General features: G+C 56.7%; 2 protein-coding genes and 1 long non-coding RNA gene across 6 annotated transcripts; 1 reads left to right on the top strand and 2 right to left on the bottom strand.

Moving 5' to 3' along the window:
- Nucleotides 1-229: 229 nt before the first annotated feature.
- LOC121096913 (espin-like protein) lies at nt 230-5,346 on the bottom strand. Its single transcript, XM_040613542.1, has 3 exons — nt 4,558-5,346; nt 1,601-1,972; nt 230-1,530 (listed from the first exon to the last, which is right to left on the bottom strand). The coding sequence occupies exons 1-3, from the start codon at nt 5,344-5,346 to the stop codon at nt 304-306; spliced, it is 2,388 nt and encodes a 795-aa protein (XP_040469476.1). The 3' UTR covers nt 230-303.
- Nucleotides 5,347-7,107: 1,761 nt separating this feature from the next.
- On the top strand, nt 7,108-12,166 carry LOC121096610. 3 transcript variants are annotated; one of them, XR_005830612.1, is made up of 5 exons: nt 7,108-7,217; nt 7,996-8,043; nt 8,503-8,704; nt 9,074-10,823; nt 11,810-12,166. It is a non-coding gene; the product is annotated as an uncharacterized LOC121096610 (long non-coding RNA). The 3 variants fall into 3 exon arrangements; XR_005830614.1 differs by lacking the exon at nt 7,108-7,217 and adding an exon at nt 7,274-7,444; XR_005830613.1 differs by lacking the exons at nt 7,108-7,217; nt 8,503-8,704 and adding an exon at nt 7,275-7,444.
- Nucleotides 12,167-19,518: 7,352 nt separating this feature from the next.
- On the bottom strand, nt 19,519-27,378 carry ELAVL3 (ELAV like RNA binding protein 3). Of its 2 annotated transcripts, XM_040613817.1 has the most exons (8): nt 27,128-27,378; nt 25,294-25,390; nt 25,110-25,262; nt 24,373-24,476; nt 23,954-24,107; nt 23,327-23,543; nt 23,070-23,108; nt 19,519-22,893 (listed from the first exon to the last, which is right to left on the bottom strand). In XM_040613817.1, the coding sequence occupies exons 1-8, from the start codon at nt 27,134-27,136 to the stop codon at nt 22,569-22,571; spliced, it is 1,098 nt and encodes a 365-aa protein (XP_040469751.1). In that variant the 5' UTR covers nt 27,137-27,378; the 3' UTR covers nt 19,519-22,568. The 2 variants fall into 2 exon arrangements, with proteins under 2 accessions (XP_040469751.1, XP_040469750.1); XM_040613816.1 differs by having other exon boundaries at nt 19,519-22,914; nt 25,110-25,390.
- Between the last annotated feature and the right edge of the window lie 271 nt (nt 27,379-27,649).

The following is a 27,649-nucleotide window of genomic DNA, read 5'->3' as shown; positions in this document are numbered from 1 at the left end:
CCGCGATGTCCCTCCTCCACGCGGCTGTGGCTGCCGATGCCAACTGTTAAACATAGCACGTTATCTCATTCCTCGGCGTCCACAAATAAACGGCGGCAGCCGCCTCGCCGCGGGGAGCGGGCGCCAAGACAACGATCTCGGCGGGGCGGGTGGGGTGGCGGGGCGGCGTGCCGAGGCAGTCCCCTCCGCCCAAAAGCTTTCTCCACCGCCCCGGCAAGCCTCACTCTGCTTGGACAGAACCGAAAAGGTGTTTATTGCAGCCTGCAGCTTCACGCAGCCCTCTGCCCTCCCCACCAGCGGGCATCACTCCTCCAGGCTGAAGATCTCGGCTTCTTTCTCCTTCCAAAAGGCGAAGCTGCGGTCGATGTAACGGCAGATCTCCTCCCCCTCTTCCCCGGGCTCCGCCGGCCGTCGGCTCGAGCTCTGCGGGGATCCGAAAAACCTCGCCTTGATGTCGTCGAAGCCGTCCTGCCAGCCCCGCCGGCCGGCGGCAATCTCGTCGGTGACGGCGCGGTGGAAGGTGCGCACCGCCCGCCAGCCGTGCCGGCCCAGCTGCTCGAAGACCTCGAAGCAGAGGAGGTGGCGGCCGCGGCGCTCCTCGGCGGGCAGCTCCTGCTCCAGGATGCGGAAATATCCCAGCATGAAGAGCTCCAGCGACAGGCTCTCGTAGTCGGCCGGTCCGCCCCCGGGCCCCGCCACGAATTGCTCCGGGGAGAGCGGCGTGCGGCCGGCGGCGGGGGCCGGCGGGGGCGGGGGGCGGCGGGAGGCGGCGTCCCGCCAGCCGCCCAGAAGCCGCTGGATCGCCGCCATCTGCCGCGCCAGGCGGGCCGCTCCCCCCGCCCCGGTCCCCGCTGCCTCCCTGAGATCCCCCACGGCCGGTGGGGACGGCCCGTAGGCGGAGCGTCTCCAGTGGCTCAGGAAGAGCATCACGATCCTCTCCTTCCTCAGGCTGCCCCACTCCGGCCCCGGCCCCGGGGAGCCGCCGCCGTCGGAAAACGCTTCCTCGCAGCTGATGCCCGAATCGCTGGCGGCCTCCGCACGGCTCTCCGCGGGTGCCTTCCCCCCCGCCGACCCCCAGGCAGACTCGAAGGCGCCGCGGAGGCTGCGGACGCAGACCCCGCACTGACGGATCTCCCGCTGTACCAGGCTGCCCGCCGGCTCCAGCGACTGCCGGCGGGCGGGGGAAGCGGCGGCGGCGGGGGGGGAGGCGACCCGCGCCCCCTCGGCGTTCGCCAGCAGCGCGGCCAGGCTGCTGACGGCGCCGGCCAGGCGACCGCACCAGAGGGGCAGGGGCTGCCCGGGGGCGGGCGGGGGGCTGCGCACAGTGATGCTGAGCAGCGGGGCGGGCAGGAGGTCGCGCAGCTCCCGCGCCAGACGCCGCAGCTCGCCCTGGTACGCCTCGCCCCGCCGCCGCAGCCTCAGGCTCTCCACCGCCCGCTCCAGCTGCTGCAGGTCCGCCTCCGTCAGCAGCTCCCCGAAGGGGCCCAGCACGGCCTGGCGGGAGGGCGAGAAGCGCCAGGAGCCCGCGTCCTGCGGAGAGGGGCCGTCAGCGTCCCCCCGGGCCGCCGGCGTGCGCCCGCCGCCCCGGGCCGCGCCGTACCTGGCCGTCCACCGCCTCCTCATCCGCCAGCCGGGCCCGCAGCCGCCGCACCATCACTTGCCGCTTCCACTCGGGGATGAGGCGGCCCCGCTCGTCGTGCGTGGGCACCAGGGCGTCCGCGTCTGCCTCCGCGGGTTCCAGCCCGGGGACGTCCGCCGGCTCGGCTGCCTCACCCTGCACGGGCAGAGTCGCGAGGGGCTCGGGAGGGGGCGGCAGCCGAGGGGACGAGCCGGGGGCCGGGGGCGGAAACAGCGACCTACCGGGTGGGTGAAGAAGGGCGCCGGGATCCCGGCCCGCTGCGAGGGCTTGCCGAGCTTGAGCTCTGCCGGCACCGACCTGCCGGGCTCCATCCCGGCCGGCGCGGGCCTCCTCCTGGAGGAGGGCAGGCAAGGGGAGATGGGACCCCAACACCCCCAGGGCCCCCCACGCGTGACCGGGTGAGGGGTGCCCCGCGAGGATTCCCAGCATGTCACCTCGGTCCTTGCGGGGAACTCTTCCCGGGAAAGACCCACACGGGGGCGTTTCCTTCAGAAGACGGACGGAGCTGCGGGGCCCCCGCTGCCCCCGCCCTCCTGGGGGTCACCGCGACGGCCCTGCAGCCGAGGACCGAGCCCGCGGCTGCCCCCATTGCCGCCAGCTCTCCTCCGGGCGCCCCATGCCCCCGGCCCACCCGCCCCGCTCCCCGGGGGGGGCAGTGGGCTGGCTTCCCTCAGGGGACGGGGGCGACCGCAGCCCCAGCGGGGCCTTACCTGCCACAGGGGGCTGAGCCAGCCGCTGGGACAGCAGGCACCCGGGACCCCCCCGTCGAGTGGAGGGGGTCGGGTCCTGCCCTGCCCTGCCCAGGCAGCACCCAAAGGTGGGTGCAGCTGCACCCACAAAGTCCCCGTGCAAGGAACAATGCGCGCTACGGGGGGGCAGGGCGGCTGGAGGGGTCGGCCAGCCCTGGAGCAGGCAGGGGCCACGGCTGCAGCGCTGGGGCAGGGCAGAGAGCACACTGAGCATCACATTAATATTTGACAGGGGCATCGAGTGGCAGCGCTGGGGCTCAGTGGGTGGCACCGGCGCTGGTCCTGGAAACAGCAGCTCTGTAGCTTGGCTCCAAGCCTTGTCCCTTGCCTCACGCCAACAGACAATGGCCAAAACTGGTCATGGCATCTGTTCCCACACATGGCCAGGCCAGATTCTGGGGACAGAGGGAGGATTTTGCACTGGCTGGCACAGAGGGCAGGTACCAGCAGTGAGCGATCTTCAGCTGAGGGACCCGTCGCACTGCTGCCCAGACATCTGTTACCGATATTCAGCCACGTTTGTGTTCTTTCACTCCATTGCCATCCATTATATATGGCCAGGATGGATCAGTGGGGCTCAGTTACACATGAGAAATTCAATCAAGGGGCTGGAATAAAATCAAGAAGCAGCAGATCAAAGACTGTAAACACCGATCCCCTGGTGAGAATCCATTACAGGTTCAGCCTTTTAATCCCTCTCCAGCACTGGTGCAGGCTGATGCCTGGCTCTCATGGGTGGATGATCTGATGCTACCCTGCAATACAGCCACAGTGCCAGAGCCAGTTATGCGGTGCCAGTGGCAACGCAGTGCTCTGCAATATTGATTGGGATGTAGTATGAAACATAGGAGCACGGCCCGGTGCTGGAGGTACCACGTGTCTCAGGTTAAGCAGACAGATGTTGCAAGCTGTGGCATGAGCCATGCATGAACCCATTCCTATCTTGCTGCCAGCATGGCAAGCAAGGGCCAGAGCTTTGTCAGCTGTTGGGGCAAGGGGGGATTTTGCCAAAAGCCCTGCAAGAGCTGGATCTTCCTTTAGGTACCAGAAAGCCACTCACAAATGTCCTGCCTCCTGCTCCCCTGGAGTGCTGGGGAAGGATGGACAGGTCTACCTTGATGCCCGGCCATGGCCTGGGACTGCCTACGAGAGGATGCAGCTTAGAGGGAGCCTTTGGGAAGTACCAAAGAGCCACCTCCCGCTGGCCAGTGTTTTCCGATCCAAATTTCTGTGAGCTCTCCATATTTGCATCCATCTCCAGGGCCCGGAAGGTACTGAGAGGCCATGGTTGCCCTGAGCAGTCTGACACCATGCTCGGCTACCCTTCTTGGGGGAGATGTAGCCCTCAAGACTCTCAACACCAACATTTGGGTCCCCTTCCTGGGAAACAAGATCTGCCAAGGTGACAGGCAAGGGTGGGAAGTGGCTGAGCACCAATGCTGGGAGATCCCCAGCCACCAGGTGTATGGGAGGAGATGGTGTGGAGCAGCAGCAAGGAGCTGGCACCCCTGGGGGCACAGTGCCACTGCACAGCTGCTGGGGCCACCCCGCTGCGGGGAAGGGCTGCGGGTTTCCCTGAAGAAGAGACTCCCAAAATGTGAGGCACATCCCAGCTGGGGCTGCTTCTCCCGCAGGCAGCTACCCTTGGGCAGGCGGCTGTGCCAGGGCTGCCTCCCCCAGCCCGGAGAGCCTCCCGGCGGGACCGCAACCCTCCGCAGCACGGGGGTGTGGGGGCCAGGAGAGGGGAGGAGGGTCTCCCTGAAACCTCCCTCTCAGCTGCTTTTGTCACCCTGGCCTTCAGGAGAGCAGGCACTGGCCCCTTCGGGGATCTGCTGGCAAGAGTCCCAGGGCACTCCCCCTTCCCCTTCCCGCGATGCATCCCATCTCTGCAGGGATGAGCAAAGTGTCAGAGAAGAAGCCAGTAGTGGCCCCTCTCACCCAATTCCCACATTTGTCCCCCTCTGCCACTCCTTGACGCTTTTCCCGGCCTCTCGCCCAGCTCCCAGGGCCATCTCCTTCCCTCTCCCCCAGTTCCCAGGGCCGGACCCCTCTCACTCCCCCAGTTGTGCAGTGATGAGCAAGCAGACACGGAAGAAACCAGGCGCGGACCCTCTCAGGATCCCCAGTGTTTCTATTTCAGCGGGGCCATGGGGTGCCCGGCCGCCTCGCTTGGTAGTGGGGCAAGGGGAGCTGTTGCGTGTCATCCCCCGGGCCCAGCTCGTCCTCCAATAACCTGTGCACCCATTGCAGCTCTTCCATGATCTCCCGCAGCTGGCGGAGAGGGCTGCGGTCTCTGTCCTGCTGGCCGGACAGTATGCGGACACGCTGGCGGGGCATGGGGGCTCTGCGCTCCCCAGGGCCGTCGGGGAGTCTCCGGCGTTGGGCACTGCTGGGGCCCCGCTGCTGCCGCTGCCGCCTCCGCCTCCGCCGCCGCCTCGGCTCTACTTCAGGATGGAGGTGGCCGTGATGATGGCAGGCCACCCCATCGTGGTCCTCCTGTCCCTGCAGGCGGTGGATGGCCATGATGTGCCCCCGGCAGAGCGGGCAGGTGGCAGTGACGCTGGTGTCAGCCCAGCGCTGGATGCAATCACGGCAGAATGCATGCCAGCACGGGTCCACGGCAGCGGGGCCTTTGAAGGGACCCAAGCAGATGGGGCAGGCGTCCTCCTGCAGGGAGATCCTGGTGGCTCCTGACGCTGCCGGCTCATGCCTGGATGCCTCCATTGCTGCTGCTGGCAGTTGGTGTCCTGTTAGATGCAGGGTGCTGCTGGTGGGACTCGAAGGCTCAGGTTCCTCCGGCAGGACTCGCTGGCTCCTGGGCTGCTGGCAGCTCTCAACGTCTGGCATGCTGTGGCAGAACTCGATGGCTCGGGTGCTGCCCACAGGACTCGACGTCCCACCTGACGCTGGCAGCACACAACGCTGGCACGTGTTGCTTCCCAGCGCAAGTGATGTCATGGGGTGATTGTGACATCACAGTGTTCTGAGGGGTGCCAGAATGCACCCAGGATGCACCCAGGCGCTCGCCCAGCCTCAGAGACAGGCCCTGCGATGCAAAGCCCCCCCGGCAGCGTTGCTTCACACCCCCGTGCCTGCTCAGGCCCCTTTCAGGCGTCCCTGCTGCTGTTGGTTCTTGCGCCAGCATCAGACGCTTGCGGAGCGGTTGGGGCTGGCAGGGCCCTCCGGGGGTCACCTGGTGCCAGCCCCTGCTGAAGGAGGGCCACCCTGAGCAGGATGGACCCTGGGCACCACTGGGAAGGGCCAGGCTCCATCTTTGCACCCTCCCTTCAGACAGTGATCTGTATGGAGACGGTGCCCTGAGTCTTCTCTTCTGCAGGCTGAAGAGTCCCATGTCTCCCTGCCTGTCCTCACCAGAGAGATGTGTCAGCCAGATGGTTGGCATCAGAAAGCTTGTAAGAAAGAAATGTCACAGCCCAGGCCTTCCCTAGAGCCACACACCCACCACAGAAAACCTTTGGAGACAATCAGTTGAGAGACACAGCCAGAATGTGGGCCAGAGGCAGTGCTAGACCTTTGCCTCCCTCACCGATGAGGGCCTTGATGACAGATTTCACAAAGGTCAAAGCAGCACCATGACTCCCGTGCTAGAAAAAAAGAGCTGCCAAGGTCAATCCCACTGTTGGCCGTTTCTCTTCTGTCCGTTGGCTCACAGTTGTCACCCAAACTCTCGTGACGTTCTGCACTGAAGCTAGGCAAGGTCCGGCCCCGACCTCCAGGACTGCCCCAAGTCCTCTCAAGTCAGCTGGATGGCACCATCAGAACTGGGTCCTGCGACAGTTCTCCCAGTCCCACAGCAAGATGTAGGTGCTCCCTCCAAATATTTGAGCCGAGTTTCATCAGGCAGGAGCTGCAGTTCTCAGCGTATGTCCCTGCCATGCAAATCCATTCCTGACCCTGCTGCTTCTTGTGGCGTTATTCAGGTGGCAGAGAAGGGTCCAGGAGGTTGGACCTACAACTCAACGCCTACTAATGAACAGGCACCAAAAAGCCCCTCTGTAACCACTGCCGGAGCAGAGGGACACACAGATCACTCTGCAATCACGCCCAAGGACACAGCCATAAAAATAAAAGCTTTTTATTGATATACCATTACAGAAACATCTGAGTAACATTCTCAACAGGACGGGAAGCTCTGCGCCCTGGGGGCAAGCGCAGGCAGTGAGCTCCAGGGTCTGCCCTGCTCAAAGACAAAAGGAGTTCGCCCGAGAAAGTTTTTGGAGACAAATGTAAAATAGACACGGGGAAAGAGCTGGAGAGGTTTATGTATTGTCTATCGAATTATGTTCTCTTCAATGCCCTTACATTTTACAATAAAAAGTTTCATTACCTCTTTTACCCTTAAGACAATGTTGCTAGTGTTTTTATAAGGAAAAAAAGTGTATGCCTAGTCTCTCCTGAGTGATTTTTTTTTCTTTTTTTTCTTCTTTTTATCTAGACTAGTTGAATTGAATACATTCACTCTAAGAACTTCATCCACCGAGATATGAAGCCAGACAACTTCTTTATGGGCCGTGGGAAGAATTCCCTTATTGATTCCATTCCTATAATAAACTGTGCAGTCTCTGTTAGACAGACTGGCTGCAGTACCCAATTTTTTTCGCAAGGCGGCAGCTCCAGCCACACTAAGGGCAGCGCATGCGCAGAGTCGGCTTGACGCCCAGGGGCGGGGCTCCCGGCTACGCCCGCCTATGGGCTGCGCAGGCGGCCCCGGGAGGTGGGCTCGTTGCCGGCCCGCGCGGGCGCGCTGGAGCGGCGGTGGCGGTCCGGGGCCTTCGCCGGGAGCTTGGAAGACTTTCGGCGGCTGCTGGGTGAGCGGTCGGGCTGGGGGCGGCCGGGGGCCGGTGGGCGAGCCCGGGCGTGGCCGTCGGGCAGCGGCCGACCGGGGGGGGACGTGGCGGGCCGGCGCTCGGCCGCGGCAGGGAGCGCCTGGTGCCGGCGGCGGGCGGGCTGAGGCGGGCGGCCCGGCCCGGGCCCGGCGGGGCTGCCGGCGGTTCTCGTCTCCTCGGCAGTGACGGTGGTCAGCGGGCTGCTCACGGTGCTGCTTTTTTTTTTTTTTTCTCGGAGCTGCGCCGCTACCTCAGCGAGGAGCGGTGGCCGGGCCCTGGAGGGGGGTCGGCCCGCGGCGCCCTGCCGCCCCCCCCGCCGCGTCCGGGTGCCCGGGCAGCCGCCGCAGCCGCCGCAGCTCTGCGCGGGGCTTTGTCTTTCCCCCAGCGCTGGCCGGGGCCGTGGCAACGGGCTGGGGCTGCCGGCCCCCGCGGGCCGCAGGGGCTGCGTGGGGCCTGCGGTAACGCTGTCGCAGGGGGGGGGGCTCAGGAGCCTCTTCCCGTCCCTGCGAGCGGGCAAGGGAAGGAAAAGAAAGCCAGCAGTGGAATCTCCATCCCTCGCCCCCGACTGCTGATTTCTCTAAAAACTATTGCAAAGGGCAAGTGTTTAACTACCGGGGAGGGTCGGGAGGCAGCAGCTCAGGTGTCTCGCTGATCCTGTGTCGTGATAGTCAGCTCCTGGGCCGGAGCAGCCGAGGGGAAGAGGCCTTTGGATTTGCTTCCCAGTGAAACGGGGCTCTTTTGTTTTTTTCTTTGTATCTAGGTTCATCCGGAATTGTACGTTGACAAATCAAGAGGAGCTAAACTGAAGGTCAGTCTAGATGTTACTTTTGTACATATGCCTTGTGCTTGTGAGTCGGACTGCTGACTGGGGAGGGATAACTTTTGTACTGGCCGAGGGCCCACGAGGCTCCGTGTGCCCGCTGCTTCCGAGTGCTGCGCTGCTGCTTGGGCAATAATTGGACTGTAATGCCAACGCCACGTGTTAGCCCTTCTCCAGAAGTTACAAAAGCAGAATGAGTGTTAAGAATCTGCTTACCTTTTAACTAAATTCAAAACGAAGTTGCAGGATGAAGTGACTGGAAGTCCTTCAAGTCTGACTGGGTATTGCTGCCATGCACGTTATCTGCCTGTCTACCGATCGTTCCTGCCTCTTGTTCTGTTGTGGCAATTCCTTTGGGTAATGCGTTGGGCTCTGAATGTAGTGCATCTTGACTTCCTCCTGACTCCCCGAGTTGTTATCGGTCTTTGCCTTCCTCACGTTTCACAGGGTGTGGGAAGGCCAGAGAGATTGGAAGCCTCAGCTGTTGTGTGCAGAGAAGCTGTCAGCCTTCTAAGAGAGCATGTAGCCAGCAAACGCATCGTGGTGCTTCAGTACCAAGCTGATACCACAACAGGCCTCCATCTTTTTGTGAAAAGGGATCACAAGAAAATGTGCTGATGTTGAAGGGGGAAAGGTGGCGGGGGAAGAGGTAGGAGGCAGCTTTCAACCAATTTTAGGCTTAACTCCTGTGTTCCTGAGAATGGTTCTGGGCTTTGAGGGGTTTGCTTTTGGCTTTTTGCCTTAAGGGCATCTGCCTTTCAGAGTAATGCTTTCTTGGAAGTTGAAAACGGTCCTTCTGGGACACCAAACCAAACCCCGTACCTGGGAGGGCCATTTAGCGTGCTGCACAGTGTGTCTTATTCCCTGTTGGTCACTTGACCCTAGCCACATGTGCTCTCCCGGTTTGGCATGTTCTTACCCTGCTGGCTGAAAGATTCTGTCTTTTCATTTCCTCAGCTTGCCACAGGCCATAACACTTGTGTGTTCATAGACCACTTTCCTTGCTTGCTGCTTTCAGATTTGAGCATCTATGCCATGGACGTAGCAGGAGAACAGCAGCTGGATGTAGAGCACAAGCAGTTTAAACAGCGCTTGGATAAAGCTGCCAATCGTGTGACTCCAGAAGCCAACAGACACTGTAAGATGCTATTCTGCCATTCTTGGATGGATGCTCTCATAGCCTTTCCATCACCATATGCCTGCTATGATATTCATGGGAACAAGGGACATCTGAATTCACAGCATTTTAAACACCACAAACTCTTGAAGAGTTTATAGGACACAAATCTATTACACTGGCAGATCAGACAAGCTCCTCTGTCTGTGTGTGTATATATATATTATACTTAGTACTGTTGTGAGGCAAGTCTTTGCCTGGTCCCTCTGAAATTGGGACAAGGACTCACTGATGCATTTCAGGAGCAAAGTGAACAGGCTTTTCCTACTAGAAATCAAGCAGCTGGTCTGGCAAAACTTGACTTTGGTTGCATCTTTAAATCCTAGGAGGCTGACAAATGGGATGAGCTGGTTAAAGAGCCTCTCTCCAGGGAAGACTCCACCGACTTGACCCTTAAGCCTAAACTTGTTTCTTACTACGTTTGCTTTGTGTGTGTTAATGCATACCCGATTCATAGGTTTGAGTTGATTGATCAGTTACAACTTGTGAGTAAGTGGTCCTTGGCTACATAAACCTCTCCTCTGCATTTTTTTACATGTTATGACTTACTGTTGTACTTCAATACAAACCAGGAACAATTCTGGTAGTTTTTCAATCTAACAGTATTACTGTCCCAACTTTGTCTTTCTGACACGTGAGGTCCTTATTTTCTGTTCTGGGAGATAGTGTAGTTCTGTGTATTGGCATGAACTAAACTTGCTGACTTGTTGTAACTCAGATTTAACTTTTCTGTGCTGAAAGGCTAAACTAAGCCTCGAGCTGAACAGTGGGTAGGTATGAGAGCTTCTCCTGTTGTCACAGAAGTGAGGTGATAGCGTTCTTACTGTTGTGTCACTTAGCAGCCTTTTTGTATTCAGAGGCTGGGGTGTGGTGAATGTAATGTCTGAGGTCAAACCCTGCTTTTCTGTATCTAATTCTCTGTTACCACATGTAGGCCTCCTGCCTTACTTGTGTTGCCAGCCTCCACTGGGATTACTCTGTCTGAACAGGTTGCTCTTGCTCCTTTTATTATCAAGGGAGAGGAAGAGAAACTTGCAGGGAGCAAACAGTCTCATCCAGGAGAGGCATTTTGAAAGCGATCAAATAGCATTGCATGCAACAGGCAATTTCTTCTGCTGTCTGGAAAAAGTATATGGCTAGTTTGATTTCCATCACCCGTGTGGCTAGTTGGATTGGATGTATCCACACATCAGTTTGTTAGTAACACTTGATGTTCAGACAGTTATTTAAATGGCAACTATAGCAGTATTGACTGGTAAAGGAAAAATGCACGCAGATGTGGTTACCGCTGGGCTTGCTTTAGTCACGACTCGGAGCTGGGCCACCACCCCAGCGAGTGGCAGAGAACCAAGGGATACAGCACAGCTTATATACACGTACCAGATCATTAGTCAATGTCTGAAGTTTTTAGGAGTTTCCTTGGTCCTGTTGGTTCTGTGAATCCATCACCTGACTGTCCCAGTTGATTCACCTGCTCAGTTCCAGTCTCTGCTTCTGTTCCAGGCCCTTCCTCGTGTCACTGAAGTCTCAGAATGAAGAACTTGACACCAATGTGATGTAGATAAGCAGACGCTTCTTTATTGACAGCCAGGTGTGTGTGTGAGTCTCCTCACAATCAATGCACACCAAGTTTCAAAATCATACATCATATATAAAACTTATTCATGCATAATCATAGTGTTTCCTGAAAATCATTAACATAGTCTCCTCCCGTATCCAGTTCTGCACAGTAAAGGTTAGAAAGGTCCAGAAATGGGTCTGGGGTACGATTTGGGTAGGTGGCATACGAGTCAGTGGTCGCGATCTCCCCCTACCAGAATTACCTTTTACTAAAGTTCACAGTTTTTTGGCAGGTAACTACAGGTTGTTCCAGTTGACTCTCCCCAGTTCCCATTAATTCTATATTCTGACACTTCAATACACGTTCTACATACAGAAGACTAGTCAAATACAAAGAAATCTGTAAAATCCCAAATTTGTTACCTAAGTTTTAAGCAATGATTCTAGCCCATTCTTCTGGCCTTGGTACAGGGCTGTACAAAGGATTTCATAGCAGCTTTTGCTGTGCAACTACAAGTTTCACTAAAATATATTTCTTATTCCAAATGATTTTATAAAAATCAAGTTAGAATTAATTGACTTTATTTATTAGCAGATCTGTAACACTTGGATCTTGATCTTCTTTCTGCCTGCTTTAACTCACACACTCCTTCAAGTGCACTTAGTCTTTGAACAAGCAATTCCTATTCACATATGCCAGTTTTTCTAAGAACACCTGCATTTGAGAGCACCTGTGTGCACAAATTGATCATCTGTTGTTTCTCTGTTCTCCCACTGATTAACTGGACTGGGTTTTAAACCAGTTTTAAACCCTAGCTATGCTAGGGACGAGGCCTGGTTCTGCCACTTAGCTGCTTCAGCACTTTGCATTTCTTAATTCAAAACACATTTTCTTTAGCAAGCAATAATAGAACAATGGAGAACAAACAATTAACAATGGTTTGGTCACTGCTGGTGAAAATTACGGTTTCTAGTGTATATTGCTATATGTAACATTTATGAAACCTTGATTTGCAGGAAGAAAAATGTTCTGACTCGTGCCCACAGATGAGCTCCCTGAGATGAGCATTCACATTTTAAAAAGCCTTTAAATCAAAGGCTGTAAACGAGTGTCAGTCTGCACAACCAGCTGGCAATCTTGTGTTGTTCTAGGCCCATATATTTGTCCCATTCAGTGCCTTGTCTGTGTCATTTGCCTTTTTGTCTGTCCTGTGCTGTCCTGCTAAAGACTTCATAGGCTTCAGTCTTCTGATACTGCTCCAGCTCCCGCATCTAATGCTCCTTACCTCTTACCTGCTCCATCAAGGTATCACTGAAACAAAGAAGTCCAAGAGTTTCAGGGAGTTGCCTCCCCTTCAGGAGGAAGGGAAGAGAAACAATGAGAATGTAGGAGAGATGCAAAAAACGGGATTTCTGGATAATATTACTGTTATTTTTCAAATCACTATTCTGTTAACTCTTTTTTTGTTAGATCTAGAAGTAGCCTGCTACTAAGCTACTCAACTGACCTGAATATCACCTACTTATTGCCTTTCTGTGGCCAGGATTAAATGCTGCCAAGCAGGAATGCCTGAACAGATCAAGCTTTAACGTTCAGATCTGTAACAGTGGGGTTCCAGTATGCCCTTTTTTTTGTGCCACACAGACAAAACAAGCACTACCATTCTACAACCACACACTTCGCCCATCTGAGAGGTGAAAAAAATCATCATGGCTATTGGAAAAGAGTAGCATAAAGATAAAAGAGCCTAGGTGATATCAATTCACCTAACCCTAAGAGGGCAACCCAAATTCTAACAACCCTAACCTTAAGACACCCCTAACGCTAAGAGCCTAACCCCAACCCCACTTAAACCTAAACTCCCTAAACCCGCTAAAAACCCTAAACCCCCTTAAACCTGAAGTACCCTTCATCCACACCACATTCAACATTTTGTCTAAATTCTGAACATCCTCATTTTATAACTGTGGTAGTTTTCTTCTTATTTTCTTAAACAATTTGGCCATAAATAAAGGAATTGCTGTTGTCCTTCATCCGATTCTGTATTCAATGTCGCATACTTTCTGGCTACCTCTTTTAGTCTGTTCAGGAAGTCAGTAGGGTTTTCCTTCTGGTCTTGTTTTATCTTGTATAATTTAGACCAATTTATAGCTTTCAGGATAGTAGTTTTAATGCCAAACAAAATTAATTGCCAATAGCTCTCCATCCTGGCCGTATGGACAGGAACATTCAGGTCCCAGGCAGGCTTTTTCCAGGGGAAAATGATCTTCTACTGCTCCCTGTAAAACCCCTGTAGATATTTGACCCTGTACTTTATTTCTTATGGCTCATTTGATCATATCCATATCAGCAGAATCAAACACTTCTCCCATCACAGCATCTAGATCACTACAATCTGTGTTTGGGAGTTTTATCAAAATCTCAAAGGCCTGGGCCATTTGTTCGGGTTATCTTAACAGTCACCCACTGCCTGTTTCCAATTGCTGAAATCTGCTATTGCAAAGGGAGCTTTAACCACTGCTGATCCTTCTGTCCCCACAGCTTATTCAAAGGGGTCTGAACTGGCAGTGCCTTTTCACCATCTTTGCTTCAAGTTCTTCCTGCCACAGGGCTAAAAGCCTTGTTTTTCTCTTCTTCAGCGATCACTGTCACTCACAAATGGGTCTGTACCCCCTCCCAGGTTCCTAGCCTGAGAAAGGTTTTTAGGGATGTTCCAGGGGTGGGGCGAATATTTCAGTATTAACCAGGGCAGAGAGGAAAGGAATTTAGGGACAGACTGGGGGAGTTGGGAACAAGGAATTTAAGGTCACACTTGGGGGGATGGGGTGGAGGATTTCATGGACAGACACAGCAGGGTTGAGGAAGGTTTAAGGAATGGATGGGGAGGTGCAAGGAAAAAATACTTTAGGGATGCACTGGGAGTTTGGGAGAAAGATTTTGTGGATGGATGTGGGGGAAGGGAAAGGATTTTGGGGGATGCACTGGGAGGGCAGCAGGATGGGTTTTAGGGATGACTCAGGAGGGTCAAAGAACTTTTTAGGGACAGACTAGGGCGGAGAAGGGGAAAGTTTAGAGCAGTATTGAGGATTTACAGGGAAGGACTTGGTGGAGGCAAGAGGAATGATTTTAGGGCTGTACACCAGTGGATCAAGGAAAGACTTTATGCACTGACCAGGCAGGCAGGGGGAAAGACTTCAGGGACAGACTAGGGCCATGTGAACACATAAAGGGATTTTTTTTAGGGATGGAATGGGGGTTTGGAGGGAAGGATTTAGGACCCAAAGAGGGGCAAGGGGAAGGATTTTAAGTACAGGCTGGAACTTTTTGGGGGAAGGACAAACCACAGGCAAGGGGAAGGAGTTTTGGGATGGATTGGGGGTGGGTGGGGAGGGTGGGGTGTGGAGATGGATTTTATCAAGGGACTAGGGGGTGTTGAGGAAAGGAATTTAGGGACAAACCACGGGCATGGGAGGAAGGATTTTTAGGGGTTGGTTTTGGGGTTTTCTTCATATTTTTAATTGCAACTTTCTCCAAGGGAGCAGTGGCTGGGCATTTCCAACGTGCATTTGGGCTCTGTATGAGTAAAGTGAAAGGTCAATTCTCTCATCTCAGGAAGCAGGTAGCCCAAGTTTTGCTATGAACTTCACACAGCTACCAGGGCACAGTGAGAGACAGCAAGAAAATTCCTTCCTGGCACCTTCTCCAGGAGTCACACGCCGTCAGAGTGAGAAAGTGAGGGGACCCTTTTATTGGCTGAGAAAGCTGGTAGCCCAAGTTTTGTTGTGTTACTTCCATGGCTACCAGGGCAAGGTGAGAGCCAGCAACAAAACCTAACGGAGCCCAGCTCATACATTGGAAATATCCAGCCACTGTTCCCTGGGAGAAGGTGCCAGAAAGGAATTCTTTTGCTGGCTCTCACCCTGCCATGGTAGCTATGTGAGGGACACCACAAAACTTGGGCGGTCATCTTTCTGAGCCAAGAAAATAGTCGCTCCATTTTCTCATGGTTCTTGCGTTTTCACACTCATATGGAGGCCAAAGTCATGTTGGAAACATCCAGCCACAGCTCCCCTGAAGAAGGTTCCAGAAAGGCATTCTCTTGCTAGCTCTGACCGTGCCCTGGTAGCCATGTGAAAGATGCCACAAAATATGTGCTACCTGCTTTCTGAGCCCATAAAAGGGTCTTCTCACTTTCTTACAGTCTCTTCACTTTCGCACTCGACCAGAGCCAAACTCCCACCTTAGGAACATCCAGCCACTGCTGCCCTGGAGAAGGTGCCAGGAAGGAATTCTGTTGATGGCTCTTATCTTCCCTTTGCAGCCATAGAACTGCTGAAAAAAAAAAAAAAAAACCCTTGGGCTACCTGGATTCTGCTGGACTTTCTCAAAGCCTGTCAGAGGCCCTGGCACCCTCCAGAAAGCCCCACAGCTCTGACAGAGCTTTGCAAATATGTGACAGAGGTGCTGGTACCTTCCAGAAAGCATCTGAGCTTTGACCAAACTTTACTGAAGCTGGCCAGAGGCCCTGGCACCCTCCAGAAACCCCCCTGGCTCACACAACACCACCACTAGACCTGGAGCCCAAAGAGCACAACAAAAATAGTGAATATTTATTCATTCACAAGCACAAGTCCCAGGAGCAAGCCTGCTCTGGGCCTCGGTGCCCATGTGTTCACCCTGGGACACCTTGGCAGCCGTTTCTGAGGCAGTGCTTTTCAGTCAGGCAGAGAATGGCCAGCTCCAGAGCAATGAGCAGAGGTGGAGGTAACCAAAATAAAGGAGAGGGACCAAGGAACAAGAGAGAAGAAAAGGGATGATGGGGAATAGCGAAAGTCAGTGGGAGAGGCAGCACGACAGAGTGACCATCAGAGGAAGGGACAGGGAGAGGGACAGCACTGGAAGAACGCACCACTGGTGAGCAGCAGCGCAGAGAGACAACAGAACCAAAAATATTGAGGAAGAGAGAGGGGAAAGAAAGGAGAGCGAGCTGGATAGGGGGATATAGCAAGAACTGATGGATCATGAAACAGGGCAGAGAGAAAGAAAAAATAAGAGAAAGGACAGAGGTGAGACAGCAAGAGGGAGGAAAAAAGGGACAGGAATTTGGCCAGAGATAGAAGCAGTAGGAACAGGGAAAACAGACAAAAAGGGAGGCAGGGAACAGGAAAGAGCTGGAGTAAGAAGCAGTAGGGACAGAAGGATAGAGAGAGAGAAAAAAAAAAAAAAAAAGAGAAAGAACAGAGAAACAAAAATAAGGACAGGAAGTAGGACAGAGAGGGAGAAAAAAAATGGGGTATGAGCAGCATGATGGAGTAAAAAAATAGGGGCAGGGAGCAGGACAGGGAGAGACAATGAAAAACAATGGGATGGAAAGCAGGACAGTGACAGATAAAAGGAAGAAGGTGCAAGACAGATGTGATGGGAGAAGGACAGAAACAGAAAGAGGGTCAGAGAGCAGGACACTGGGAGAGAGCAAGAAAAAGGGGCAGGGAACAGGACACAGAAAGGGAATGGGACAGACAGATTGTATGAGAAAGTGATGCAGATAAAGACAGAGATAAGGGGGAAAAGGGTAGCGGAGGAAGATGAAATAGGGATGCAGAGCCCTACAGAGGGTTAGGGAAAACAAGTGGGGGACAGAAAATGGGATGGAGGAGAAATGATCATAAAAAGGGAGCTGTGGTGGGACAACAAGGTGGGTAAGGACAGAGAGAGAGGGAAACAGAGGGATGAGGACCAGGACAGTGGGACTGAAAGGCAGAAAGAAAGGGAGCAGGACAGCAAGGTGGAGTGAGGAAAACACACAGACGGGAACAGTCAGAGGAAAGTGCAAGAAAGAGCTGAATGGGAAGGGCAGTGGGATATACAGAAAGAAGGAATAGTGACAGAGCAGGGAGGAGGGGTAGACAGAGAAAAACAAGGACAAGACCAGGAACAGAGGGATATATAGAGAAAGAGGTATCGAGGGACCAGGAAAGCAGGATAGAGACAGAAAGGAACAGGGTGCAGGACACCAGAATACAGAGAAAAGCTGATACATGGAGAAGTGGGGGAAAAGCCAGAAAGAGAAAAAGCCAGGGAGGAGGACAAAGGGACAGCATGAAAAAAAGAGGATGGGAAGACAGGCAGAGAGCTGGAGAAAGAAGATACTGCTGGGGAGCACAACAGGAGAGAGCTCAAAAGAGAACGGGAAGCAGGGCAGTGGGATTCAGAAAAAAAAAAAAAAACACAACCACAGTCAAAGGGAACAGGACTAGATAGAGGGGGAAAAGGGACTCGAAACTGGATTGGAAAAAGGACAGAGGGATTGACAGAGAAAGGGAGGGACAGGGAGCAGGTCAGAGCGACAATGAAAAAAAACCCAACCAAGCAGGGAGATGGAAAAATACAGTAAAAATAGCGATGAAGTGGCATGCAAAGAGACTAATTAAAGAGACATTAAAAATACTGACAGGGAACAGGATGGAGGGAGAAAGATAGAGACGGGCAGGACAGAGGGATAGAGAAATACAGGGATGGGGAGCACAACTTAAAGACAGGTAGAGAATAAAGAGAACAGGGAACAAGCAGAGGGACTAGGGAGGGGGCACGGCAGGGCATAGGGTGACACAACACAAATCAGGACAAACAGATGGAGAAGAGAAAAATTATAACTCGCTGAAGGACAGAAATGGAGGTAGAAAAAGAAAAGAGGAACAGGGAGCGGGAGACAAGATATAAGGAAGGGGGGAAAAATTAAGAAAAAAAAAAAGGAAAAGAAAGGGACAGGGAGCAGAGACAAGCAGAGAGGCGGGTGGGGATCTGGAGGCTTGGAGGATGCAGAGAGGGGCTGGGAGAGCTCAGGATGCTGGACATGACCCTAAGGGCCTGGGGACTCACCGCAGCTCCTGTTTTCGGCACCGCCCACAGAATTTTCCCGTTCACATGCTTCTTTCTCTCTCCCTCCCTTCCTCTTCTGCAGCTCTGATCGCTTGACTGTCCTCTGCCTAAGAGAACACAGGGGTGTTGATACCAAAGAAGTTAGAGACAAAAGTCTCTAATACTTGGTTTTGAGTTAGAAAGCAGGCATTCTTTATTTTTGGTGCTCGATGCACAGGGGGTAAGTTCTGCCCAACGTGCATACACACTTTGTTCACTGTTTATCCTTATATGGCCAATCTATACATATTAATGACGTTCCTGAAAAAAACATTAGTATATTCATTACAGTTCTATGAACTACTTCTCATACCTACACGCATCTGATAGGCCGGGGGTCCTCTGGCGGTCGTTTAGGACATCTTCGTCCTTTCTTCATCCTCTTCCTTGTCATCTTCCTGTCACAGCACTATCAAAACCAGCCGGCTGCAACAAGGCTTTTACCATCCCATACCAGGCTAACTTCAATAAGTAGTTCCCACGCTTTGCCCCTGCACAACCACCGATCCCCCACAAGGTTTCAGAAGTTCATCTACTTATCCGTGGTATTTCTTCATCCTCTTCAGGCCAGTCCACCCTGCTTCTTGCCTCTGCTGTGTCCGGATCCTTCCTTCTCCAGGCTCTTATTCCAGCCAGCCTCTCCTCACCCAGGCCCCGTTCCTCTCTCTGTGTCTCCCAGGGCTTCTCCTTGTCACTCCTACATCCAGGGCACGTGCACACACTCTCTCCTCCCTCTGCTTCTTCCAGGTCTCTCTTCATCCAGTGCTCTCTTCTGTGCCCCTCAGAGCTATTTAACTACTCAGCAGGAACCAGCCACAGCTGCACATTATCCACATCAGCCAACCCACCGCCCCTGAAGCCAGCCCACAGCTGGATATTGTCAATGTCAATTAACCTGCCTTCATTCCTCTACAATCCCTCTACATCTTTTCTTCTTGGCCTTTTTGTGACCTTCTCTTCTGGCCCTGTTTCAGCACTCTTGGCTCATGTCTTGGTTTTTGATTGGTTCTTACCTACTTAGTAGCTAAACTACACAATACAGCATCGTACAGCTCAGCAATGTCATGGATACATTCGTTGCAACATTTACAGCAACATTTACAGTTAAGCACACTGATAAAATTCCTCCTGTAGCTGTGTCTTATGGCTCTTTCAATATGAGGCTTCCCAGATACACAGTTTTACACGCGCATGCACTCTCCCCATGGCCATACCATGGATTTGGAGACATACAGACCCTGTGGTGCACATCAGTGCTACGGTCTGCTGAGAACTACTCAGAGGGACCCTTCCTCACCCAGAAAGGCTGCCTGTCTCTTGTCTGCAGCTGGAGGCACCTTCCAGCTCAAGTCCCCGTGATTCCATTCTTCAGCTGCTTCACCTTTTCCAAGCTTCTTAACCTTCACCCACAGCAGCTCCTGTCCAAAGCCTCTAAGTGTCCACCAGTCCCCAGCTGCCCACGCCAGTAGAAGAGAGGCTGGAGGCAGCCCATGCAAATCAGAGGCAAATGCAGTCCACAACCACCCCAGGGAGGGACAGACAAGTCCCCTGCCCAGCCTCTGGGAGAGGAAGACAACAGGCAGCCGTCACCCGCAGGATCCATTGCAGCTCTCCCTAGTAGGACCTCCCTGCTCCTGTGGCAGGACCTCCAGAGACGCCACTTTCTCCATGCAGATGCTCCCAGCACCTGCGCTAATGGATAATAAAGCACATTCGAGGGCAGCACTGTTGGGAAGGGGCGGGGGGGACACTGTCTCCTCCTGGTGCCAGGCAGGGGGAGGGTTGGGGTCTCCTTGCAGTGGGACAAGGCGTGGGAAATCCCCCTCCCCACCCTTGTCTGCCTGGGGAGCAGGAAGGAGCCATCCTTTACCTGCAACCACCGAAAGCTCCCACCTGCTGCCAAAGACCACAAAGGCATGGAGGGCCGGCCTCCCTGTGTGCCTCGCAGCCCCGGTGACCATGCCGTGTGGCTCTGGCAGGGTCCCAGTATTGCGTTGTCCCCAGTTAGCTGCAGCAGGACTCACCCTGGCCCCACTGGCAGGGGGACAGTGAAGGATGTCACCCCTGGGGTGCCCTGTGCTTTGGGGCGTGGTCGCATCACACAGGGCCCCACATACCCCCCAACCCACACACATGTCAATTTCTGAAATTTTTTTTTTTAAGATTTTTTTTTATTTCTGCCATGAAAAGTACAAACAGCCAAGTCCGGGAGTGGGGGCCAGAAGCCCATCCCCTCCAGGGGCCCCACTCCACCGCAGGGGGGGCCTGTTCACGCTCAGGAGCTTTCTCCCCATGGTGGGTCCCCCCCCCTGCCTCAGACAAATGGAGGGGGGGAGGGGGCAAGGCAGGGCCCCTGGGGTGCAGCTCTTATTGCTACTGAACTGGGGGTCCCCTCAGCCCACCCATCCTGCTGGGGCTGGGGCTGCCTGGGTCCCTGGGATGGGGGTCCCCAGGGTGAAGCCGCCCCAGGGTGGGGCAGGTGGGTCATAGCTTGGTGGGGTAGGGGCAGCCCTGGACACCTGGGTCCCTTGCCTACCCCAGGGACGGACACACACACACACAGGTGGGGAGGAGGGGGGAGTAATACATATTTACATTAACAATAAGTTAAAACTACAAGAAGCTGCAAACGGGCACAACACGACGCAACGCAAAAAGCAGGACCTGGGATGGGTGGGGTGGGGGTCCTAGGGAACCCAGGAGGAGCAGAGGGCCCCAGGGGTCCCAGGGCTGGGGAAAGCCAGAGAAGAATTGGAAATAAATAGGAACTGAAACCACTGAAAAGCAAGAAATTATCCCGACGGAGAAGAGAAAATTAATAATAATAGCAATAGTAATAACAACAATAACAATAACAATAATAATAATAATAATAACAATAATAATAATAATAATAAAGATGGGGCTGCTATAGGTGACAGCCTGTTGGGAGTTTCAGGGGCTTTTTTGACCTTTTCTTTGGCCAGGATGCTCAAACTGGCCAAGCAAAAGCGCCTGCCCCAGCAAGCTGAGGAAGTTGGGGCAAAAATGCCTATTTTGGGGGTGTTTGAAGAAGGGTGGGGCCAGGGCAGTGTGGATACACACACACACACCCCCCAGTTTGGGGGTGCCAGAGGCTCAGAAGCAGTGGGACCCCCTGGAAGTCTCAACCTGGTGGCATTTTAGTGCCATTGACCCAGCTCCAAAAAGTGCTGTGACCATTCCTGGGGATCACAACCTCTGGTCCTGCCTCCAAGCAACACGGGGGGGTGGGAGGGCACATAACAGATTCCCACCCCCTGCAACTTCCCAGCCCCCGCCCCCCACAGGGGCAGGTTTTGGGGGGGAGTTCAGGGGATTTTTTTTTTTTTTTTAATTTTTTTTTCTTCTCTTATAAAAATAGATGGGTTTGTGTCTGTCACTCCGGAGGAGTCACCGCTCGCTGTGTCGGTTTCTCTCCTCGCTACCATTTAGCGCTACCATTATTGTTATTATTCGTTGGGGTTTTTTTGTTCTTTCTCCCCCAAAAATTTCCCCCTTCAGTAAAAAGACACCAATGGAAAAAAAAGAGGAGAGAGAGAGAGCAGACACCCCCCACCCCGGACTCCTGGACCGGAGGGGGAGCAGAGCACATCCCCCACTTGGCACTAGCCTGGGGACAAAATAAACCGAATGGGGGGGGTGGGGGGAGGGGCAGGACACGACCCTCCCAGCGGCAGCAGCTTGAACCTGCGCCGCTCCACGTGGTCCGGCCACCGCCAAAGGGCGCCACCGCGGGCTAGCGCTGCGGGAGAGGGGGCGTGGCCTTTGAGCTGGGGGTGTGGTCTCCGAGGGGCGTGTCTTCGCATGGGCGGGGTTTCGGTGAACAGGGGGAGGGGCTCCCCCCATTTTCCACCCCACCCCTCCCGGTGCCCCCGGAGGGCAGCTCGGTCCCAGAAGACCCCTGTGGGGTCTACAACCCAAGCCAACCTCGCCCCTGCGGGGCCAGGACACCCCTAAAAGGGGGGGGGTCCCCCCACTTCTCCCCATTTTGGGGTGCACACACACCCTGCAGAGAAGGAGAATGGGGGGGGGGGGGCCTGTCTGGCACTTGCCCCAGGGGAGTGCAGGGGGCCCTGGGCGGGGGGGCCCCGAAGTACCTGGGCTCGCTGGAGGTCACCATGGCTTCTGGATGCTGGAGGAGGGACAAGGACCCCCGACCTACATGGTCTCCGCAGTGCCCAGGAGGTGCCCCCCAACAACCTCTGGGTGCTGAGGGGGGGTTCCCAGGGTCCTTGAGGGGGCACCCATGGCATTCCTGGGGGCTTCAGAGGTGATCCTCCTCCATATCCCGACTCCTTCACAATTCCCAGGGTTTTCAGGGTGCCTTGGGGAGGGTCCCCAGTGTGTTCTCAGTGTCCTGGGGGTTCTCCAGTCTTCCCAGGGTGGCATGATTTCACAGGTGGGAGCTGGGAGGGGTGGCCCGAACACCTCTGTGCCCCCACAGTGTCCAAGAGCTCTGGGGCACCTGGGGGGAGTCCTCAGGGTGTCCACAGTGCCTAGGGGAGAGGTGGGGGTGTCCATGGTATCCAGGCTGTGCTTCGAGTGTCCCCATGGAGGAGGGGGCGTCCCCAAGATCTGCAAGTGTCCGGGGGAGCCCTCCAAGGTCTCCAGGGTGGGGAGTTCCCCCAGGTGTCCTTGGTGCCTGGTGGGGGTCCCCACAGTCTCCAGGGTTATCCTTAGGATGTCCCCGTGCTGTCCTTGGTGCCCATGGAGGGGGTCCCAAACATGTCCGGGGGTGTTCTCCATGGTCTCCAGGGTGTCCTTGGGGATCTCTGTGGCCTGGTGGTGCCAGGGGACCTGGTCCCGGGGGCCAAGGTGGGGCCAGTGGGGTGGGGCTCAGGCTTTGTGCTGTTTGCTGGTCTTGAATGAGACCTGGAGCACACGGTCACCCAGGCGGTAGCCGTTGAGACTAGCGATGGCCATGGCCGCCTCCTCGTAGTTTGTCATGGTGACAAAGCCGAAGCCCTTGCACTTGTTGGTGGCGAAGTCGCGGATGACCTTGACGTTGGTGACAGCACCAAAGGGGCCAAAGAGCTGCCAGAGGACACTCTCATCTGCCTCAGGTGCCAGGTTGTAGACAAAGATGCACCAGCCAGTGCCGGGGGCCCCCAGGCCCACTCCAGCCAGCCCTGGCACTGCCTCGATGGCCAACGGGGAGAACCTGGGCAGCAGTGACAGCGGGCTGGCCTGGGGTCAGGGCACCTGGACGCCAGGTTGCCCCACCACCACCAGGACACGTGGGTCCCCTCCTGCCAGGGTCCCCAGCCCGTGTGTGGGGCTGGGGGTGCAGAGCTGGACTGAGGGGGGAGGGGCAGAGGGGTGGGGAGGGGCCGTTACCTCTTCACGCCGTAGGCCACGTTCAGCAAATTGTCGAGCCTGGAGGGGACAAGAGGTCATTAGGGAGGCGTGGGGGTGCACCCATGTAGGTGTCTTTGCCATGGGGTTGGCCCACACCCTGTGGTGGCCCCATCTCCTGGGGGTGTCCTCATGGTCCTGGGAATATCTCCATACCCTATGGTGGCCCCATCTCCAGGGTCATGCCCCCATTCCCAGGGATGTCCCACGCCCTGTCCCCCCAGGCGCGCTGGGCTCACCGGAAGCGCTGGGGGGGGTGGTGCAGGGCGCCGTAGCGGCGGGCACTGGGGCAGAGGCTGAGCAGGGCCCCCCCTGACTTCTGGCCCGGGCTGTTGGCAAACTTGACAGTGATGGGCTCAGCAGCACCCAGCGGTTTCTGTCCGTGCAGACCCCGGACAGCCTCCTCTGCCTCCACGCGCTTGTCGAAGCGGATGAAGCCCACTCCCCGCGAGACACCTGCATGCAGGGAGGCCGGGGAACAGGACCCTGAGATGCCACTGCACACCGATGGGACCCAAGCAGCCGGGGAATTCGTGCCTCCCACCCTGAGACCCTCCCACAGGACTCAGGCATGCAGGGAATACCCTGCCATGGGACCCAGGCGTCGGGGGAATCACACACACCCCACCACAGACCCACCCATGGGACCCAGGCATCCAGGGTATCCCTCCCCCACCCCTACCCCCATGACCCACCCATAGAACCCAGGTGTCCCAGGAATCCCCCTGCCCCCAGACATCCCACTGCCCACCCATGGGACTGAAGTGACCAGGAAACATCTCCCCCACCCCCTCGACCCCACTGAGGACCAAGGCGCCTGGGTAAGCCCCCTCCCCCGGCAGGGGGGCCCAGCCATCCAAGCACACCTGTGACCTGGTCAACAAGTATACGGGAGGTGATGATGCGGCCATACTGGGAGAAGAGCTGCTCCATCTCCTTCTGCCCCATGGCCTTGGGGAGGCCGCTCACATAGAGGTTGGCGTCACGGATGGAGGCTGAGCTGGGCCGAGCATAGGACACCTGCAGGGGGGTCAGCCCTGGGGACCTAGGTGTCCAGGTGCCAGAGCTGCCAACCACCCATGGATGTCCTCCCCCACCAGGGATCCAGGCATCTTCCCCCACCAAGGACCCCCTGTAGCGTCCACCCACCGCAAGGGACTCCCTGGTGCTTAACCCTCACCAGGGACCCCAGCATCCTGCTCCAAGGGACCCCCAGCATCAACCCCACCTCCCCAAGTGACCCCTCAGTGCCCACCCCACCGCAAGGGACCCCAGCAACTGGCACCTTGATGGTCTTGGTCTGCAGTTTGAGGCCGTTGAGGGTGCTGATGGCCTTGTCAGCGTCACCCGCCTCAACGTAGTTGACGAAGCCGTAGCCCAGGCTCTGCCCTGGGGTGCGGGGTCAGCACTGAGGGTGGCCCCAGCACCAGGCCCAGTTGCACCATCCCCTGTCCTTGTCCCCACCCCACCCCTGTCCCCAAGGCCCATTTCCATCCCATCTTCACCTCTGTCCCTGTAGGCCCCCATCCCTGTGTCCCCCCATGCCCCTGTACCAGGGATTTTGCGGTTAAGCTTGCAGGACCTAATGTCCCCAGAGATGGTCCACAAGTTGTCCCTGTCCCCACGATCCCATCCACGTGTCCATGCCTGTCCCAGTCCCCATGTCCCATCTCCTTATGTCCCATGTCCCCATGCCCCATTGGCCTGTGTCCCTGTGTCCCCCCACATCCTATTTCCCTGTGTCCCCATGTCCCCATGCCCCCTCTCCCCCATCCCATCTCCCCGTGTCCCAGCTCCTGTGTCCCATGTCCCTGTGCCTCAATGGCCTGTGTCCCCGTGTCCCATGCCATCTCCCATCTGCCCATGTCCCATCTACCCATGTCCCATCTCCCCACGTCCCCATATCTCAACTGCCTGTGTCCCTGTGTCCCACCCACCATGTCCTGCCTCCCCACATCCCCCATCCCATCTGCCTGTGTCCCGCATCCTGTCTCCCCGTGTCACATCACCCCTGTACCGTACCAGTGACCTTGTCGCGGACGAGCTTGCAGGACTCGATGTCCCCAAGGCTACCAAAGAGGCTTCGCAGCTCCTCCTGGCTCATGCTCTGGGGCAAGTAGTTGACGATCAGGTTGGTTTTGCTATCATCAGCCATGGGGGGGCCCGGGGGGGGCCCCATTGGGAAGCACTGCCGCCGCCACCCCTGGCCCCGGCACTGCCACCACTGGTACGGCCACAGGGACAGGGCCACAGCCGGATGGCCCCGGGGTGCTGGGAGCCTGGGCCTCCACCGTGCTCAGAATCTGCTGAAGGGATGGATGGGTGTCACCAGGGCGTCTCCATCATGGGGACAGCAGTGGGACAGGGACACTGGAGTCACAGGGCCAGTGCAGGGACAGGCATGAGGGACCCCAGGCAGTGGTGACATGGGGTCATCACTGAGGTCAAGTAGGGACAAAGCCATGGTGTGGGGGCCAGGGGCATGGGGACAGCAGGACACGGCAGCAGGGACAAGGACACCGGAAGGGCAGCACAGGGACTACGTGTGTAGTGACATGGGGGTGGTGGGCTCTTCAGGGCCTGGACAACTGGATCCCCACAGCCAGTCCCTCCCCCCCAGCAGGGCAGGAGGGGTCCCAGGCATCCGATCTCACCAGCACCCCAAAATAGGAGGGGACCCAGGCATCTGGGCTCCCCCAGGACCCCAAAACAGGAGGGAATCCAGGCATCTGAGCCCCCCCAGCACCCCACTACCCCAAAACGGGAGGGGACCCAGGCATCTGGGCTCCCACAGGACCCCAAAATGGGAAGGGACCCAGGCGTCAGGCAAGCCCCTCCCCACAGGGGATTATCCCCCATTGTGCAGCAAAGCCCCATGCCCCTCCCTCCCACCCACCCTACCCCCCAGCACAACAGCAGGGGGACAATGGGCCTTTGTCATCGGGAGATGGGACACCCGGGGCTGCCAGCCATGGCCACGGCCATGGGGGTCCGGGGGCTCCCTGCTCGCAACCCCGCCCCCAAATAGGGACCGTGAGCGCCAGGAGCTGGCCAGGGGCTGAAATGGGGTGGAGGGGCAGACACCTGGCTCCTGGGGGGGTGGTACTGTACCTCTAAAGGCTGGGGGGTGGGGGGGGTGGGGTGTCGGGGGGGGGGGGTGAGGTGGTGTCTCTGTCCGCCCATGGGGCAGTGACAGCCTCGAAATTAGTCGGTGAGAAAAGTGAAAGCAGAAAAGCTGAAAATCACCAAATCGGATTGAGAAAATGGGATTTGCGGGTGGCGCGGCCACGGACACACATGGACATGGACACAGACACGAGCGGACATGGACATGCAGGGATACGAACACACACGGACACAGACCCGCACAGCCACAGACACACATAGCCACGGTCATGCAAAATGCAGCAACACACCCCTCTGCCACACACACGCTCTGCACAGGGACAGGACCGCACATGTCTGCGTGGCCATGTGTCATGTGTGCGCACACATCCCCCCCCACACACACGTGTATTCCTGCACCCACATGTGAAAGCAGAGGCATGGGTGTGTGCACTGCCACACACGGTGCCCACACGTGTGCAGGCCCCACAACGCTGCGCACATGCGTGTGGCACCAGTTCTCGGAGGCCCCTGGTGCCACAGGGAGGGTTGGGAGGGGTTGGGAGGGGTTGGGTCCCCACCCCACCCTTGCACACACGTGTCCCAGACCCGCACGCCCCCGCGGCGCACACATACATGTGCCCTCCACACGCGATCCAGATGCATGTAAACGCAGCTCTCGGTGACACTCCTGTCCCCACCCGAGCATGTCACACGCTCACGGAGACATTGCAGAAGGAGGATGGGGAGATGATGGGGTCACTTGGCGGGGGGGGAACACAAGACGACACGACAAGGCGGCGGGGGGACGCTGGATGCCGGGGAGGGGGTGGGGGGGGAATGGGTCTTTGAAGAGACAGAGGATACTGGGGGTACCGGCTGCACACCCCCACTGTGACACCCCCAAACCCTGCAGCCCCTCCCCCCGCTCCTACCGTCACCATCGTTGCGGGGCCGTGGGGGCTGCTCGGGGGGGGGAGGGCCCCGCACGGCCCAGCGGGCTCGGGGGGGCTGCGGGGGGCCCCGAAGCAGGTGGGGGCTGCGAGGGTCTGGGCCGCGGCGCCGGGCGCTGCGAGCAACGGCCCCGTCGGTCCTTTAAACGTCCTTGGGCGGCCGCGGGGCGGGGCCCCCCCAAACCGCCGCGGTGGGCGCGGCCCGGCCCCCCCCCCCTCACCCCCCGCAGGTGGGTCGGTCCGGCCCCCCCCCCCCCCCCCCGACACCCCAAAATGGACCGGCCCCCCACGGTCCGCTCCAGCGAAGCCCATTGGCTGCCGAGCGGGCGGGGCCCCCCCGACGCCCCTCGAGACACCCACCCCCCCCCCCCCGCCAAACACCGCATACGGGCGCCCCCACCCCGGCCCCGCCCACGTGACCCGAGGAGGAGGAGGAGGAAGGGGGGGGGGGGGCGGGAAGAAGGAGGAGGACAGAGAGAGGGGGCAGGGTGTGTGATGGAGGAG

Source organism: Falco naumanni, chromosome 13 (assembly GCF_017639655.2).
Source record: "Falco naumanni isolate bFalNau1 chromosome 13, bFalNau1.pat, whole genome shotgun sequence".
NCBI classification, from domain to species: Eukaryota; Metazoa; Chordata; class Aves; order Falconiformes; family Falconidae; genus Falco; species Falco naumanni.
This window is presented reverse-complemented; position numbering and strand designations above follow the sequence as displayed.

Coding starts and splice junctions, on each gene's coding strand:
- LOC121096913 (XM_040613542.1), bottom strand. CDS start 5,346: ATGACATCACTTGCGCTGGGAAGCAACACGTGCCAGCGTTGTGTGCTG. Junction 1,973..4,557: donor TCCCCTTGCCCCACTACCAA/GCGAGGCGGCCG, acceptor GCCCTCCTCCAG/GAGGAGGCCCGCGCCGGCCG. Junction 1,531..1,600: donor AGGAGGCGGTGGACGGCCAG/GTACGGCGCGGC, acceptor CCCTCTCCGCAG/GACGCGGGCTCCTGGCGCTT.
- ELAVL3 (XM_040613817.1), bottom strand. Junction 24,108..24,372: donor TGCAGACCAAGACCATCAAG/GTGCCAGTTGCT, acceptor ACCCCCCTGCAG/GTGTCCTATGCTCGGCCCAG. Junction 23,544..23,953: donor ACTTGTTGACCAGGTCACAG/GTGTGCTTGGAT, acceptor CCCTGCATGCAG/GTGTCTCGCGGGGAGTGGGC.